This window comes from Seriola aureovittata, chromosome 3, assembly GCF_021018895.1.
Source record: "Seriola aureovittata isolate HTS-2021-v1 ecotype China chromosome 3, ASM2101889v1, whole genome shotgun sequence".
Lineage (NCBI taxonomy): Eukaryota > Metazoa > Chordata > Actinopteri > Carangiformes > Carangidae > Seriola > Seriola aureovittata.
In genome coordinates this window covers 27,311,904-27,329,942 of record NC_079366.1, presented here as the reverse complement: position 1 = coordinate 27,329,942, position 18,039 = coordinate 27,311,904, and the positions used below count along the sequence as shown (strand labels likewise).

The 18,039-nt window shown below is 41.6% G+C and overlaps 1 protein-coding gene across 6 annotated transcripts in view; it reads left to right on the top strand.

The window, feature by feature from the left end:
* Positions 1 to 18,039, top strand: part of mgat3b (beta-1,4-mannosyl-glycoprotein 4-beta-N-acetylglucosaminyltransferase b) — a 74,992-nt gene that overhangs the window by 44,428 nt on the left and 12,525 nt on the right. For 3 of the 6 annotated variants that reach the window (XM_056372985.1, XM_056372984.1, XM_056372982.1), the window contains 2 exons: positions 12,700 to 13,150; positions 16,005 to 16,672. In XM_056372985.1, coding sequence (XP_056228960.1) covers positions 12,701 to 13,150; positions 16,005 to 16,672 — 1,118 coding nt within the window. In that variant the 5' untranslated portion in view covers position 12,700. Of the gene's footprint in view, positions 1 to 2,200; positions 2,361 to 6,310; positions 6,473 to 12,699; positions 13,151 to 16,004; positions 16,673 to 18,039 lie in introns of those variants that run through there. The other 3 variants (XR_008827220.1, XM_056372979.1, XM_056372983.1) reach the window with 2 other exon arrangements.

The following is an 18,039-nucleotide window of genomic DNA, read 5'->3' as shown; positions in this document are numbered from 1 at the left end:
AGACACCAAAAGTAGTTTAAATGACATGATTTTAGAAGAAATGAAAAAGATAAAACCAGTAATAAATGCACAGTACTTCAGGATTTAAGCAACATTAATGCTTGGGTCAAAAGCGATGGGCGATGTATATGTTTTAAACCTGGGTTTAAAGCTCTTGTTGCCCATTTCAACAGATTCTCTATGTTCACATCTTCATTCAGTGAAATTCTCTGAGCTGCTGCTCAAAGCTGCTCTGCCTCTGGAGAGGTAGCGGTAGATGTGGATGGACAGATTCGGAGAGACAATGAAATGTACCGTGGAACACTTGTCTCCAGCGTCAGTGCAGAGAGAGAGAACAGGGGGGGAACGAGAGAAAGACCTCACGGACCGCTACAGCTGAATTATAGATGAGGCCGAAGGAATGGAGGCACTCCACCGGCTTTTCCCGTCCTCCCACCTCAATCCATACACACACACACACACACACACACACACACACACACACACACACACACAGACCCAAATCACGCCTACTACACCCAAACAATATTCTTCGCACGCACCAAATCTCGAGGCAGAACACATTCTCACTGCAGCTCCAGCTCTCCACGTCTCATGTTCACCTAAACCCTGGTTCTGTCTTAACATACAGTTTCACACATGTGCACACACACACACACACACACACACACACACACACACACACACACACACACACACATTGTCTGAGGCCCTCACCATGGCTGCATTATTGAAACCCACTTAGCACGCTGGCTTTCTCCTGACATCTGACTCACCGAACCAGTGACCTGTGAGCCCAGAGAAGAAGAGCTTGAATTCCCCGAAACTGCCACAAAAGCGACAAGAGAAGAAGTGGTGCGTTTGATCTGATCTGGCCTCTGACGCTACAGTTGGAAGGAAAAGAAGGGATGAATTGCTATTTATGGTGAAATGAAAGAAGTCTTCAAATCTACTAATATCAGCTGAGTTTTAACACTCGTCAAGTGCCAAAAAACACCTGGTGTTTGCGTGAGATATCTAATGCCAACAATGCAACCACACAAAAAAATGTCCCCAATGGAAACTTTAGGCAAATAAGGGTTTGTGGCATGAATCCGTAAGCATCAGATGCATTCAAAAAACAGCTTGTGAAATTTTGAACTGATATAACAGGTGCAATGTGATTTAAAAGCTGCCAGTCAAGAGTGGCATGTGGCCAAGTGCAACTAGAGAGAGACGCTAATGGACTGACATTAAGGGCCTGAAAGTAAGAAAGCAATATAAAGTTGTTTTTTTTCAGTCATTGGCATGAACAAGCTGACATCTTATACTGTGTTAAACACACCCATGGAAGTTAATTACAGCTGCATAATAGAACATATTAAAACTGTCAGTGCATGCTAAAATCCACTTTTGAGTGTGATACTTATGGAAGCTTTTATCCCATAAATCAATCACCACAACAACAACAACAACAACAACAACAACAACAACAAAAAAAGGAGCTAACAAGCCTTTAGTTTGTGTGGTGGCTAAAGTGTTAGCTTCAGGTCACATGATGCACTCAGACCTAGAAAGGCTGTGCGGCATCCATCCAAACGCAGCAGCTCAACACATCACTTCTATTCAAAAACAGCTTGTCCAGATTTGAACCCATACAGTGCGTCCAATATGGCGCACAAGCCGCCAATCAAGCATGGCAGTCGGCCAAACAAACAAACAAAAACAAACTCTAATGCACATGCATGATGGGCACAGGGGCCAAGCAAACCTTTTCAGCATGTACATATTAAACCACCTGAGCACCTCAGCGTTACGCCATTCAATTTTTTTTTAACTATGCCAGTTCAAATTTAGCTCACTAACATAGGAAATGTAAACAAGTGTAAGGAAGGACAGAAGAAAAAGTGATGTAGTGAAACTCTTTGTCTGTAGTGAAGTGAAGGCAGCAGGAGGAACAGCAGAAGAGCCAGCAAGTGTAAAGCATTACTGGAAACTTTAAGTGAACTTCCTTAATAACTCAAGTGTGTATACACTACATGCATTTGGCACATTTGGGGGAAAGGAGGGGGTGAAACGCAAACGAGGAAGTGCAGGGATTCCAGTCAGAGTGAGCTGTGGAGTTTTCACGGTCTCACAATCTGTCTAGTGAAAAGTGTTTGTTTGCTAACGACGGGAACCACCTATGAGAGGTTTAGCCGAGTCGGCATTAAAAGCAGGAACCAGAGAGGAAACTGTGATTAGTGGGGCATGGTGAGAGATTTACTCTTATATTCTGGCACTGGAAGGATCAGGCCAATAAAACTTTATGGTTTCATTCTTAAACTCGTCCATCTCAGGAGGAAGTTGCAGCCTGATGCTCAAGATTTAATATAAAAAAAGTAAGTTTTTTTTTTTCATATTCAGTGAGCTTCAATTTAATGTCAGTGCTTGTTTATCAGATAAGAAGTTGCACTTTTCAAATAGATTTTGGAACAAGAACGGAATAAAGCCTGTATCAACATGTTAATGGGATTTTAGATTGTAGCCCGTATTTTTAATGAAATGCTTGTGGCTGCAGCTGCTGATTATTTTGATTATGGATTAGTCCATTAACTGAATTTTGTGTTTAAGAGAAATAATAATACCCCCTAAATGGATTATTGTGACTGACCAGTGGTCAAACCCTTTCATCACAAACAAAAGGAAGTATTGTAGAATAAATACAAGATTCGATTTTTCCAAGAAGTCCAGCACTTTGCTTCCAGTCATGTTCTGCATGGACTTTATCTGATTTGTCCTGAGATGAAGTGATGGACATTAAAGTGAGTTAAACTGTGGCCTCATCCCATCAACCTACCACCTTATATACTGTTGGTTTTCAATTACAGAGCGTGCTTTTCTCTTTCTGACCAACAGCATGTAAAGGCCTTTGAGACTACGGGCTGTGGCTGTGAATGTATACTCCCCCTTTGTGTCCATGTCAACCCATAATTCACCCCTGACCCCACCGCAGGGTGCTGACACTTCCCCTACCTTTCTGCATTTTCCAGTTTGTGTTTTACTCTGTGGTTCACAAGGGTGGCGAAGTGAAGACAATCGGGGGAAGTGCAAGGACAGTGTTTGAGGAGTTTGTGGCTGATTTTTTTTTTTTTTAGAGTTTCACTTGCTTTGCTGCTCGCATTGCAATTAAGAGTTTGTTTCGTTTGTCTGTGAGAGAAACACTTCTCCAGCTGAAAGTTCAGGGCCTTAACTAAAGGACGTTTTGATTAGGCTGCATCTTGTGATTGTTTGGTGGGAAGTTGGTCTCACTAACTGCTGCACCCAAGGTGCTTTGTTTTGTTTCGATATCCCCTCTGGGTGCTTGTTAGGTGAAATCAACAGACTGGTCAGAGACTGTGGGTGGTGCTGGAAAAGCAGAGAGACACTTTGTAGTCCAGATGAGACGATACCAAAACCTTTTCCCATGTGGAAAAATGTTTGTGAGTTTTCTTTGTGCTAAAGAAGAAGAAAGGGGGATTTAGAGCATCATCTCTTTCTCTCTCTCTCTCTCACTCTCTCTCACACACACACACACACACACACACACACATACACACATACATGCACACACAGAAAGACACACTGTGCAGAGCTTTACTGGAGTTCTTATAAAACAAAGGCCTTTAAGCACTTTGGAGAGGCAGTGCATCATTTATCATTCCACCTATGAAACACAGTTTAGCTGATGTGGCAAACTTTTTAGACCCACACACCACTCGGTGTGAGATTGTGTGTGCTGAAGTGTGTCTGCCCATGTTGGTGTGTATAAATGCTTGTACTTGTGCTCATATTAGGGTTGTGCAGTTTGTCTGTAAACTGGAACTGACCTCTGTTTATCTTACAGTACTGACACAGTTAAGGTCCGAGTGCGATTCCATCCGTCATGCATATAGTGCAGGTGCGGTGCCCGCTGTCGGTAGGTAAATCCCTCGGTAGCTGTGCAGCAGCGTCAGTGCATGAAGGAAAAGCCCGAGGCAGGTTGATGAGTTCAGAACTCAGCAAAAACGTAGGAGATTCGTGTTAATGTGTCCTCCGTGTGAACAAGTCAGCATTGTGAGTTATTCAAATGCTACTACAGTACAAGGCTGCACGAGTGGAGCCAATGCCTTCAACAGCGTTAAATTGTTCATATAACATGAAACGGCGCACTCGGTAACTAAGTGCTGTTCACTTCATGGGTGTCTGGCTGAGCTGATTTACATCAGCTCACATCTGTGACTCCAAATGTTTATATATTTATATAATACTTTTGTAAATTTGAGTGTGTGTGTGCCTGTACTAACACACACACACAAAACCAGATACAAGCATTATTAGGCCCTTGTGTATTAGCCCCAATAGACCTCCGCCGTGTCTTCCCACCGCTGCCATGACAACAGACAGACTGAACCCCCCCCCCCCGCCCCCCTCTGCCTGTCAGCCCCAAATAAGACCAACAAAGTTCAATGTAAAATTGGTTCAACAGGTCAGCTGTGGCTACACACACACACACACACACACACACACACAGATGAAATTAGGAGCAGCTAACTGGCAGAACCCCTCCTGCTGGCACGTACTCTGTCTCTAGTTGTTTATCACTCGGATCGGCCTCCGTGTCTCCAAACCAAATGTTTGTGCTGCGTTTGTCAACCAGCGGCTGGGGCTTTTCTAAACTCTCCAGGGGTTCATAAAAACTTAAAAAAATTCCCAGAGAGAGAGAGAGCGAAAGAGTGTGGGGGGAGTCGTATTCTGAAGGAGTGAAATCTACAAGTAATAGCAGTCTGATAAGGTAAACAAACTGTGTTAGGGCAGAGCAGCCATCTCTCTGCTCTCCACCTCCTCTGATAACGCTGTGCCCATAAATAAAAGCTTTCAGTTGTATAAACACAGGAACTCAAGTTGCCCTGAATTAACACACAAAAAGTAGATTTCAGAAAATATCCTCTTCCTTCGATTCAATGCATTCCAGTGCTGAACACATGCCCTGCTTTGATTGGCCGGCCTATCACCGTAGAAATGGGTGTTGCTCCCCATTGGCTGGCCAGATTTTAGAAGAGAGATTTTAGAAAGAGTTTTCACCAGACAGGTTTGTCCCACAGTGAAGTTAAAGAATGTGAATTTAGATTAGAATAAAGATAGGAAGAATAAAGGTAGAGAGGTGTGGCTCTGGTGTGTGTGTGTGTGTGTGTGTGTGTGTGTGTGTGTGTGTGTGTGTGTGTGTGTGTGTGTGTTTACTGTAATATTTTTGTGCCTTTGAGCTTCTCTCTATGTATTACAATAATAATCATACTGCAGTAAATGTCAAAACCACAATAATGCACTTAAAAAAACCAAAACTGTACATACACTGAAATGTTTTTACAATTAATAAAATTGAAATCATGCTAAGCAAAACATACAATTTAAAATTATATTGAAATAATAAAATACATAAAGAGCTACAGAAAACACCTCATAAAGAGTGACCGGACCACAACAAACCAAACCCTGAGTCTTCTGCCTAGACCCAGTTAAAAGGGTTCTAGTAGTGTGTGCTGTCATGTTATGTTATCACTTATTTAGCTTTGTCTTGCTTCACCAAAAAAAAAAAAAAAGATTAGCAGAAAATTAAATGACAAATAATGAATTAATCATTTAAGTAATCTTTTAAAGAAAATGTCACTGGTTCCAGCTTCTGAAATGTGAATATTCACTGGTTTTCCTCGTCTTCTGTGATAATAAAACTCAATATCTTTGGGTTCTGGTAGGTGGCTGATTAAAATGAGCAATAATGACCTTTTGTTTAGACATCCATGTGGTCTGATGCTGCCCCTCCGTCACATATTCATTAGGCAGTTGTTTGTTTCAACAGATAATCTACTTGTCATGGGCAGCAGCGCTCAGCCTGTAAAAACAGCTGTATAATGTCTACTGTTGTTTTAGAAGAAGTCTGCTTAGAAAGTTCCCTGATTATGTCACAGTGATGTCCTCAGGGTTATCTCAGCTGGGCTCGGACACGACAGAAAACCTTCGTAGTAAACTGAGCCACGAGTTTGAAAGAAGTGGTCGTGGTGTTTACAGACGGAAGAAGTCTAACAAAAGATGCTATTGTTTTTCATTATGGGAAAAACGCTTTTGAAACTTGACCAATGTTAAGCAATAAAAATCTTGGCCTGGTAAGAATCCAAACCAGAATTGTGCAAACATGCTAAAGTTGACTTAAACTTGAAAAACCAGAAAGACATGCTTCCCCCCACCTGTGTTACCCCCCAACCACCAGAGAGCTACAGTATGTGTAAAATTTCAGCTATTTGACCTTAAAAACTCCCTTATGTGCGTTACCTGACAGGCAGCGTCGCAGGCAAGAGGAAGGTTGCAACAGTAGACTGGCAACAACTGGTGACATGAGCACTGGAATAATTTCTACAAGCATGTCTTGGCTCAGAGGCACCTGGGTACCGGGGCACTTGGAAGAGAAAAGACCCACACGATGCCTGCAGTTTCTCTGTTTGTAAGTGCTTTTGTATTTGGATTGGTGGTGGGATGACTGGATTGGAGTTTGGTAGATTTAGTTGTAAATTTCCCACCTTTTACCCTTCCTGTGGTTTTTCTCTGTTTCTATATTCAAGACATTTTCAGCAGGAAATAAAAAATGTTCTTCAGAGCCTTAAATGGCAGGCAGGTAGGTACAGGCGACAAGCAAATGAACTGCAGGTAGCAGGTCAACAGAAAAAACAACAATGAAGAGAAAGATGAGCGGACGATCTGACAATCAAAAGAATCTCCTTTCCTCGCCTGTTTTCTTTGACCTCGAAAAGATGTGAAGGAGATTTCATAAAGACTTGGGAAAAGACAACTGCAGTGCTGAGAGAGTCTGAATGCACTTAGGCAAACTTATTTATAACACATGAAAGATAAACACATTGGCAAACTGAGTGTTGTTAGGTCAACAATTCAAGTAAGGTTTCCCGTCCAAAACAAAACATTCGCACCTCGCAAGAGACTAAAGGATGTTTTTCAGTTTATGCAAGATACATTCAACCATCAAATACTCGTAGGGCGTGACAACAAATTAGATGTTGAAAATAAAAAACAAACAGGATTGAAATGTTGAAACAACATCAATAAGTACACTTGAGCCATTAAAATAATAATTACATGAAAATAAGAGACTGAGCAAAGGACCAGAATGAATTGTAGTCAGACATTTAAATGTATAGAGTTTAGTGAAACAACATTTATGTATAGTATTTTGTCATGATGATATTTGTTCGTCAAGATGAATCTTAATTGGATTTAAAAGAAATCTGGAGCTCAGCCAATCAAGTTTCGTGTCTCAATCATAAAACAGGCGCTCTGCTGTTTCTACATTGACATGGGGGAGCAATGGTGAAACTGCAGCGGTGCGTCGCTTTAAATGTTGCTGCTGCAAAGACTCGTAGGACGGCGTTATCTCCTTTCCTTTAGTAAAGGAAGGTCCAGTGTATCCTCCGCTGAAGGAGATAAGATAGGAAGCATTGAAGCTCCTTTCCTCAGCGTTTAGAGAATTCAACCAGCTCTTATCACGGCTGACACTTAGATACCTCCAGGTCGTTTCACTCAGTTCAGCCACTGAGTGTGGACAAAGTGCTGGTAGAGAAAATGAGGAACTGGGAACAGGTGTGTGTGTGTGTGTGTGTGTGTGTGTGTGTGTGTGTGTGTGTGAGAGAGAGAGAGTGAGTGAGTGGGCGGGACATTCAGGTGAGTGAAGACAGGGAGGAAAGTCTGAGCATATCTAAAAAATATGTTTGTACACAACTAAACTGCAACAGCAAATACATTTTGTATGAAAAGTAACTGCGACCAGATGACATGTTTTTATTAACATAAGGATATGATGTTTATGTGGGGAAGCAGCAAATACATTTACACTGAACATATTTCAATCAGGAGAAGACAAATAACAGGAACAATAGTGTGAGAAAAGCGAAACAGAATAGAATTTATTGTGAGCAGAAGGAATAGACTTTGGCGCTTCGACCCCAGCAGGAAGCACGTCACCGTGGGAAACGGCCCATAGGAGGGAGGTGCTTCCTATTAGAGGAAAATTCCCCCGGAGCCAAGACACTGGTGGTGGTGATGAGGACTGCAGCTCGAGGACGGGAACGTCTTCATCAGACGGAGACTTCTGATTGGACTGGTTTGATTGGAGATGGGGTGAGAGGAACACTTTAGTTTGACAGCTTGCGGGTGATTGGCTTGAAGGCCACCGTGTAAGGCTGTGATTGGATGAGGACGAGACTGAGCTGGTAGCTTGTGAATTGAGAGGAGATTCTGTTCAAGGCTGAACTTTCGCTAAGCTTTGTTAGTAAAATGTTCACGGACAGTGTATTTGTTTTCCGCCGAAATATCCAACCTTGCAGTGCGACATCCTCTTCTAGTGACAACACTATTATTAAACTGTTTAATGGTTATGTTTAGACACTCACAGCACTTGGTTAAGGTTCACACTGACTTCAGATTTACATTTAACCAAATCCCGATCTTCTCCCTAACTTTAACCAAAGTCCTTTTGTTGCCTAAACATAACCACATATGAGACTCATAAAATCATAAAAATAAATGTACAAAAAAACAATTTATAGCATCTGATCATGATCCAGCCAAGGTTTCCTACAAGACGTATTTTCTGCTGCAGTTCATTTGTATAGAAACATAAAGGATTCTGCAGAAAAAGATGCTTCACCTGCACATATCTGATATCATCATGTGTTTTCTTTGAACTTTTGATCCAGTTATTTTCCATTTTGGCATCAAACACATGTGGGCTGAACTGTATGTCATTTATCATTTATAGGCAAGTGCAAATAGTTGTTTTACGGTCACATGTTTTCCTTGTACTTTTCCCTCATATATTTCCATGACTTGTCTCATTCAGCTAGGCAGTCCATGAAAATCAAATGTGTGATCTTTCGTTTTGCATATACTCTGTATATGCTCACACTGTACCTCAGTGCTCTCTCTGTCACTACCTGCTGCTTTTGCAAATGGACTTCCTCTTTCTGGTTTTGGGAGATTTCTTTGTGTGTTCACACTCTAAACGTTCATTCAAATATTATGTGTCTCAAGGGTTGTTCTTTGTCAAGCTCGCTCAGATTTATTACAGCACATCCCACAGAGCAGATCCATAGTGTCAAATTGAAAACCATATCATGTTTCCAGAGTGTTTTTATAAGGTCACACTGATTAATAAAAAAGCAGCCATTGAAAATTTAGCGGCCTCTAGAAGCTCCTTTGTCGCTGTATCCTGATTCCTCCTGAATCAGTGGTTCTCTAAGGTTTTCCCCCACTGTTGTGGCATCCCAAATCTGACTGATCTGATCTCCGAACATGCTTGAGTGAAATTTATTAAACTATTTTTAGGGAAGAAGAAAGTAAACCCCCTTTTTTTGCTTTCCCTCTCTGCAACAGTTTCTTTCCATTTCTCTTTGTGTCGGGGGAGAAAGAGAGACGAGTCTTTTATTCACCTCTCGCTTCCTCCTCTTTGTCTTCTGTGGCGAGCTGCGTGGGAGACGGAGAAGAGTGGAGTGAAGGAGTGAACGTGAAGGGGAATTAGAGATGACAGATGATAGTGGGGAACTGAGAGAATTGCAGAGAGGATGTGACAGTGGGAGATGAGGTGGCACAGTGCTCCAGTAATACACCAAACGCCACCAGCTTCCACCTCATCTCCCTTTTTCCTTTGACCTCTTATTCTCTCGTCTCTTTTCTCCCATTTATGATTGTGTTCACGTCAACGGAGGTATTGTGTGTGCTTCATTTGTATTCTGCAAGAGCAGCAAAGCATCTGAGTGAGGAGATGGAGTAACACAATATAACACATCTCTATCCGAAAATGTCTCTTATTTCCGCCCTAAGTGCAGTGTTAGCGCCTGTTGACTGAAGACGAGGAGAGTGTGGGACAGGTTACTTCCCACAACATGGCCAGAAACACCACTAACACATCATTTTGGATTGCTTCTATCTTCTTTTTCTTTTTCTTTTTTTTTATTCTAGGACTTTTTCAATTATTTTTTTTTCCCAGAATGAGATCTGGGGGAAAGTGGGCTCTGAAGGCAGCTCTGGTGTGTTATAGTGATAGATTTCAACCTAAGCTTCCCAAATATTTCACGTCAAGGTCCAAGCACCTGTGATGGCAATTTTATTCCAGTTCCAGACTGATTAGGCCTACCTTACCTCTGTCAGAGAGTTAAAGGTCCCATATTGTATAACATGTGATTTCCATGTCTTCTTTGATTAGAAATCAGATCTAGGTTCTATATTAACTCTGTGAGGAGAGAGAGGATCAGAGCCTCCTCTCTTCTGATTGGCTCACTGACCTGTTGTTACCAGAGCTCCAGAGAAACGCATGAGAGAGGAGATGTAAAACTACACTGAAATGGTTTTTGGTAATTAAACCCATAAATATATCTTCTTATGGATCAACACTTCAAATAAAACACTGGAAAATGTAAATTATGGGACCTTTAATGATTGTATTTGTCTGTGCTTCTGTCACTTATCAGGACATCTCTAAAACTTAATATCACGTCAGTTGAATTTGATGAAAGTTTAGGCAGATGGCAGTTTTTATATATTTTTTTTTGTTCATTAACTTAATGAGCGACAAAAGTTTGTTGCTTATCAGCCATTATTTTAGTTTCTTTAATTTGCCTTTTGAGGCAGATGTGAATACAGATGCAGATGAAACATTTCCGAACGTATTCTATTATTAAAGAAACAAAATTGCATACTGTAAGCCTTCTGAGATGCGGTAGTGTCAGTGAAATGTTTGTTGTTATCGATGCTTTCATGTAGTGAAACAGTCGCACCATGTGGCTGTTCCTCATTTAGCCTTAGGTTGAGCCCCCCTTGTGTAGAGATTAGTGTTTGTGAATGAGGAAAGTGGTGATGATTAGCAGAGGTGTGGAATCGTGTAACCGGACCTTGACTTCAGTCACATTCAATTCACAAATCTGGTGACTTTAGACTCAATAACAAAGTCAAAAAACACTCGCAACTTGACTTAGACTTAAACTTTATTTGGACTTTTATCAGGAGTTGGGATTACCCAATATTACCCAAGGGATTGGGATTGGTTTTGACCTGAAACTTACTTACTTTGTCGTACTAGGTTTAGGATTCAAGTGCAGACGACTGTGGTTACTCTGTTTAAAACCTCATCTATGTTAAGCTGTTAACACGAACCTTTCTCGAGCCTGTGGTCGAGTTTCACAACATGCCGTTGAAGCCGCACATGAATGTAAAATGTTTCATCCCCACAGAGGGACTCTCACTCTCCCTCCTCTCTTCTCATCTCTGCTTTCACATTCGCTCTCATGCCTCATTCATCCCTCTCCTCCTCCTTCCACTGGTCCACATCTCTCCATCATACCTCCTCTGAACCTCTCTCTTCCTCTTCCTCTTTCTCCTCCCCATCTTCAGATGGACCTCTCCCTCTCCTGCCCTTCTTCACACTCCTCTTCCCTCTTAACTGTTTGTTTCGTGTCCAGTAGCCGAGACTCTTACGGTTAGGCTTAGGTTCACGCGGTGCAACTCAGAATCATGCAGAGCATTGCTGGGAGGTCACTGGCAGGATTTTCCCCCTCACCTCAGTGTTTTGTTTTTTATTAGTGTGCTCAGATGTTTGTGAAGATGGACTAGAGCGCAAGAATAAATCTCGCTGCGTAAGCACCGAGTGTCCCCGTTCCTTGACCGTATACTGCCTGTGCTTAGCTAAAAAGGAAATCCCGCTCAAAAGCCAAGACAGATGCTCATATTCAGATGCTTTGAGTCCACTTTTATGCTTTATATCAATCCCTTTTTTATTGTAACTGAGAGAAAATGAAGATCAAAGGCATCCGGCAGATGTGTACAAATGGGACCAGATTAGGATTATCTGTGATTCGTCAGTGTCACGTTATATTTTTGAACATTATGATAATCCCTTAGTAATGAGTACATCTTATGTCATTTTTCTCATCTCGATGCAAATTTAGCAACTCTCTCAATGAGAAGCTAAAAGTCGGCATGAATCATGACATTGTACATTTTTCTCCTCCTCCAGTTCACTCTTTCCCGTATACATACATGCCTCCGTCTCGTCGTCTTTCATGTATCTTCCTTAATAAAAAGCTACAGGATGGAAATGAAATGAAATCATTTAATCAGCATGATCATCAGAATGAATTATATACACTTGGCTGGGCAGAGCCAGGCCATCGCACAGCCACAGAACAGGCCCTTGATTGTCAATGTGGCTAATTATGCTTGTAGGGGAGCTGCGGAGGGGAGCTGCAGAGTCCGGTGATCTCTGTTGGTTTGTCACTAAGAGCAACTCCTTTTATGTTACACAGAGTCATTTCATATCACATCATCATTAATATAAAGATGTTGACTTGTTGTGCCATACAATTTTACTCCTAACTGTCAAATAATTATAATCAAATCAAGCTAATTTCATTATCTTTGTACAAAGAATAAAAAGCCTGTTTCCCTGAGGTTCTTTACTTCTGAAAAATCTAATTAATTCAACGTCTTTATAGTTCTCCCTTTATTTCCTTTTAATAAATATTTCTTATAATTAAAGCAGAAAACAACAGACTTAGTGGAAAAACGGTGACCTGTGTACTTGAGGCAGTTTTTTGATCTTATTAGTCTGACTCATGTTTCGTCATATCTCTCCATCCCCCACCCGCCCCCTCCCTTCTCTTTTTCCAGGATGAAAATGCGGCGGCACAGGGTGTTCTTGCTGTGCACGGTGGGCCTGTGCGTCATCTCCTTCCTCCACTACTACAAGGCCCTCCACTATGTCTCCCTGCTGCGCGAGCTCTCCGCCCCCTACCCCAACATCAAGTCCTTCATTATGGTCACCGGCTTCTTCTGGAGGGAGAAGGGTGTGGCCGCCACCCCGCTCAGCCCCGCCTCCCCCGAAGAAGCCCCTCCCCTACCCGGTCTCCGCCAATCGGACAGCAAAGCTAGAAGCGTGGCGGGTGCGGTGGGAGGAGGAGGCGGAGGAGGCGGGATGGGTATGGGGATACAGGGGGTCGTGGTTGGAGGTCCTGGGATTGTTGGCAGTGCAGGGTTGGAGATGAGGCAGAGGGAGGATCCGGCAGCGCCTCACCCCTGGGAGAAACCAGAGGAGAATCAGCGGGGAGAGTCTCCGAATGAAGTAAGATGGGTAAACTTTTACTGTGACCTTAAGTTCTCAGTATGTTTGTTTAAATTCTATGGCGTGATTTTAAAGCTTTATGTTGTGGTGTTGTTTTGGACTTTTGCCTCCCAAGGACTCGCAAAGTCCAAATTGGTTTTGATCAGGTGCAGAGGAATCACAGTACTGCCGAACGAGGGTTCTTCTGCACCTGATGAAGAGCCAATTTCAACTCACAACATCGCAATATTTGTAAAATAGAAATTTTACATTGAGCATTCATCAGTGCTGGGACTCCTTGGGAAGCATAAATCACAATGACAGTCTTTATTTGGACTGAGCACCTGGACAAGAAAGATGTACGTGCATTTTTCACACTGATTGGTTGTACTGAACGGCAAATATAGCAAACAGTATTTTCATTGCATATACAATGAAATATATTAAACACTCCCCTGCAGGCATGCAGCTGGCCACCAGCTTGTGATGCCGGGTGACCAAAATTCAATGTCAGGACGTCTCGTGTTTAATGTTGGTTTCAAGATGTGTTTTTAAGTAACCAAAATCCAGTGTCTTCCAAATGGCTCATGCCAACTCCCATCTAGACGTGTAAGATGCCGACATTGTGGTCATGAGCAAAAACCCAACATATACTAAACGTCAGCGGTGTCAGTTAGCCACTGTTGGGTTCTGACGTCAACTCGGTTTTCATTTCCAACATCTGTTCGATGTTAGTCACTAAGAGTCAAACATTACATTGATGTTCAGTACCAGCTGGGTCTTAACAACACATTATCTGAATGGATTTTAGAGATGGAGAATGACAAAATATTACCACATGCATTCTATACATAGTGTAATTCACAGCATCTGAAATTCCTAAAGGAGCTACTTGAACATTTTAACTAAATCAAGTGGCATTTGTCTTTAAGACCATGTCTCAGTTGTATATGGTGATATAAAGGCCTTTAAAAAACAAAACGGCCTATAGCAGGACTGGATAATCAGCAGCTTATCTCAGTTACTGAATAAAACATGGTAGAGTAAAAACACAGATGTAAAATTCTTTTTCTAAACTTGGGTTGAAGCTGCTCCGTGTTGATGTCAAGATTCTGTGATTTAGTGGAGGCAAAATAAGTGATGCTTGAAAAAGAAACTGAGCCGACTGCATATGATCTACGTGAATTCAGCCTACATACCCTGGGGGGTCAGTGTAAACACTATTTCAGTTGTAAAAACCTTCCTACAGTATCCATTTACCTTCCAATGTACCACTGGCCCTTTTTGAGGTTTTGTGTTCCTGTCTTTTCCGTCATTCTCTGTCTGCTGGTGCATATCAAGGATCATTTTCCTCGACAACACTGAAAGCCTTGAGTTGAATAAGTCATCATAATAAACATTTTCTAGTGTCATACGTTGTTGTTTTAGTTAAAAGTGTTAACATAAGTGGGTTTTTTTTCACTGAACAAGACAATATTGTGTCCAGGTCCCACTCAGGTACTTTATGATCACATTAGGCTTTTGACTGTCGCTCACTTGGCTCCTGCAAAAAGAAAATTAATACGTCACAATCCCTGTGAGATCATTCATCTTAGTTGTTTATTCGGAAAACTATAAACTCCACACTTTATTCTGATGAATTAAAGTGTGTTAAAGCAACAAAAATATAGTTTCACACTCTTAAGCATTTATGAAATGTCAGGAGAAAATGTAAACAAGGAAGAGAAAGTAATAAATGGTGTCCTATTTGTGAAAAGATATTTCATAACCCTCTTGAGGTAATCCTAATGTAATATTACCTCACATAATTTATTGCATATTGTGTTTCATCTTTCCCTAAAATCATTGCATTTTATCCAAGTGTTTGTATTACTCTGTCACCTTTTGTTTAATCACTGTGCAAATAACCTCCAACATTCACCAAGTGCCCATGTGTTTTTTCATGGAGTCTTTGACGAGTGATTACAGAGCAGTTTTCTTTGTCTCAAAGGTCACAAGGCCGTACAATACAGTTTCCTGTCAACACTAAAGCTATTACTCAAGGAATAATGGCTTCTATATTGAAGGGAGCACACTTGTAGTTGCTGCACTTTTATTGGTTCAGATAAAGCTAACAAGCTTACCAGTTTGTCAAAGGTGTTATATCCAAAGTTAAGGTCTGCTATACATTAATATACACTTAGTATAAAAGGCCAATTATGAAGACAGACTTTGGTTTAGGCCATGATGTAATCAATAAAGGCCAAATTGTTTTCTGAAAGAGCTACAACCTGAATTTGGCCAGTCTTTACATAGTAGTTGGCTTGGGTTTACTAAGTTTCTAATTTCGTGGACCATAAATACAGGTACATCATCAAATTTTGATGTGATATTTCTGTTTCATGTAACCTCACTTTTATTATGCAGTTAATTAAAATTCTGCCCTTTGTTGGCTGTTGGTTGATTTTTGTATTTGAACAATTTTAAAGTGTAGGCATGTGGACCACGAACATGGAGCTCCTTCAGTTGTCAGACCAATAAAACTCAAGTGTATCCATAGCTTTGGTCTTTTGATCTAGGACACGGAGCTGTTGCTTCATCAACTTGTCTTTCAAACTGCTCAGTGTCAGTATCAGATTCATTGCAATAAGTGCAAGACACAACAGCTTGATATAAACTTTTGTTACATGATTACTTTTTATATGAACCTTTATAAGTCAAAAACGACCTCCCTCCTTCATTATGACCCTTTTTTTTGGCAGTTTGTAGCCCTAAATATCAAGTGGTTTCTTGGTGTGCACTTCAGTTAATTAATTACAATGAAATCTACAGTAGTAGGTGTGAATTTTAAGTGGAAGTTGACTCAACACTTTCAAATATCTGTCTCTTTTTCCAGGAGAGAGCCGAAGACCATTTAAAGCCACGGAACCCCAGCCACCAAGCTCAACCTGCTGGGCCTGACCTCCCAGAGGTCCCATTGAATGGGAAAGAACACCGGGTGGTGTTCCCCAAGGAACAATTGCCGGACCCCTTAGAATCCTTGGGAGACCACCACACTCGCACTCACCAGCTTCAAGATGACAAAACACCTTACTTTGTTCGAACCAAAGCTGGAGCTCTTTGCTTCAGGCAGGGGACTGAGGTGGCTACCCCAAAGGAGTACTCTGGGAAATCAGGGGGGGCTGCGGCCAATGGAGCTGGAGAAGGTGCTCGGGCTGGGGCTGCTGGGCAACGGAAACCTCTGCAAGTCCAGCAGCAGCCCTCAGTAGCGCCAAAAGCCAAGGCGAGGTCCAGGGGCAATGGGAAGCGGCTAGTCAAGTGTGTGTGTCGGCCAGGGTGGCACGGACCTTACTGTGGGGTTCCCACCATGGTGTACCACTCCAATCTGCCAACCAAGGAGAGGCTGACACCCAGAGAGACCCCACGTAGGGTGATCAATGCTATCAACGTCAACCACGAGTTTGACCTGTTGCACGTGCGCTTTCACGAGCTTGCCCAAGCCGTTGATCTGTTCCTTGTATGTGAATCCAACTTTACTGCCTATGGAGAGAAACGGCCTCTGAGGTAAGACCCACAATTCTGGACTGGTGTATGTGTGGAAAGGTCAAGGTGTATTTAAGCAAGATGTGTAATCCGCTGCTGAGCTGCTCTGTGGCCATCAGCAGATCACTCTCTTTGTGCCTTACAGAACCACATTGTAAAACAGCAGACATACTCAGCAACAACTGGATTAAAGACTATGACACTATGGTGGGACAACTTATTAGAGTTGTATAAATATTATAAAACCATGGTCAAATCATACCAATCCTTTAATACAGATAAGAGTTCATTTGAGGTTCCAGTGTACTCTTGGGATGTATTATTTTTCCTCATAAATATTTATGGTAGAAAATTCAAAAGTTAAGCAAAATCCCAACTTTTTGCCAAATTTCGACACTTCCGTATGCATTGAGTAGTTACCGTTTACAGCTCACAGTCTTTGTTTACCGCCAACCTTCACGGTTTCTGAATGCTGAATAACAATTACGATGAATTTCCTTTGGCATCAACATGAAATGCCTCCATAGCAATTTTACACCAGATTAGGACAAGAGCAACATGACTGACTCTGCGTGCAGCCTTGAAGGGAGAGATTGGTGTGTTCAATCATAGGATGTGACACTGCATGAAAGTAGATAAATTCAGTAGCTATACGTATCAACAGGTTAATTGAGTTGTTCTTCCAGTCGGTTTAGTGAGGGTTTGTGTACCGAAAGGAATCATTTCTCAGACAAGGATCTTTGTCAGCTGTTGTTCCTTATGATGTACTTTAACTTCCTGCCAATACATATGAAATGCATATGACTACACTTTGGATTTATTTTTCCTTACAGTTCGAGGCAACCTTTGGTTTTCATTCTGTTGTGTGCAGTAGGAAAATCAATTAACTTTTTAAACTAGCTTGAGTTGTGTAATCCATAACAATAACATCAAGTCTGCATTAATTTTTGTCACAGTCACATTATGGTCTCATTGCAATGGATTTTAAAGGTTCCATGGAGTTTTTCTGTAAACAAACACATTTTGCTCAGTGTTTTTCTCACCAAAAAATGTGCCGAATGTGTTGAATGCATATCTTACCTCACAATAACAATTTATTTTAGACATCTTAAAGCCTGCACTGTTTCCGGCGGCTTGCAGTCTCCGTCTTTCCTGCCTTTTGCAAGTGTATCGGCATGTTTCTTGGCACGTTACTGCCAAGTTCTGTCAATCAATGCAAGCCAATGAGATACAAATCAAAGTTGGTTCTACTCATCAAAGCAGTGCTCAATTTGAAAGACGAGTTGATGTCAGTGCCACCAGTGGTCTAAGCTTTAAGTACCTTTGAGTGCAGATTGATTTGAAGTATGAACTGTATTACCGTGTAAATAATGCAACATTAACAAAAA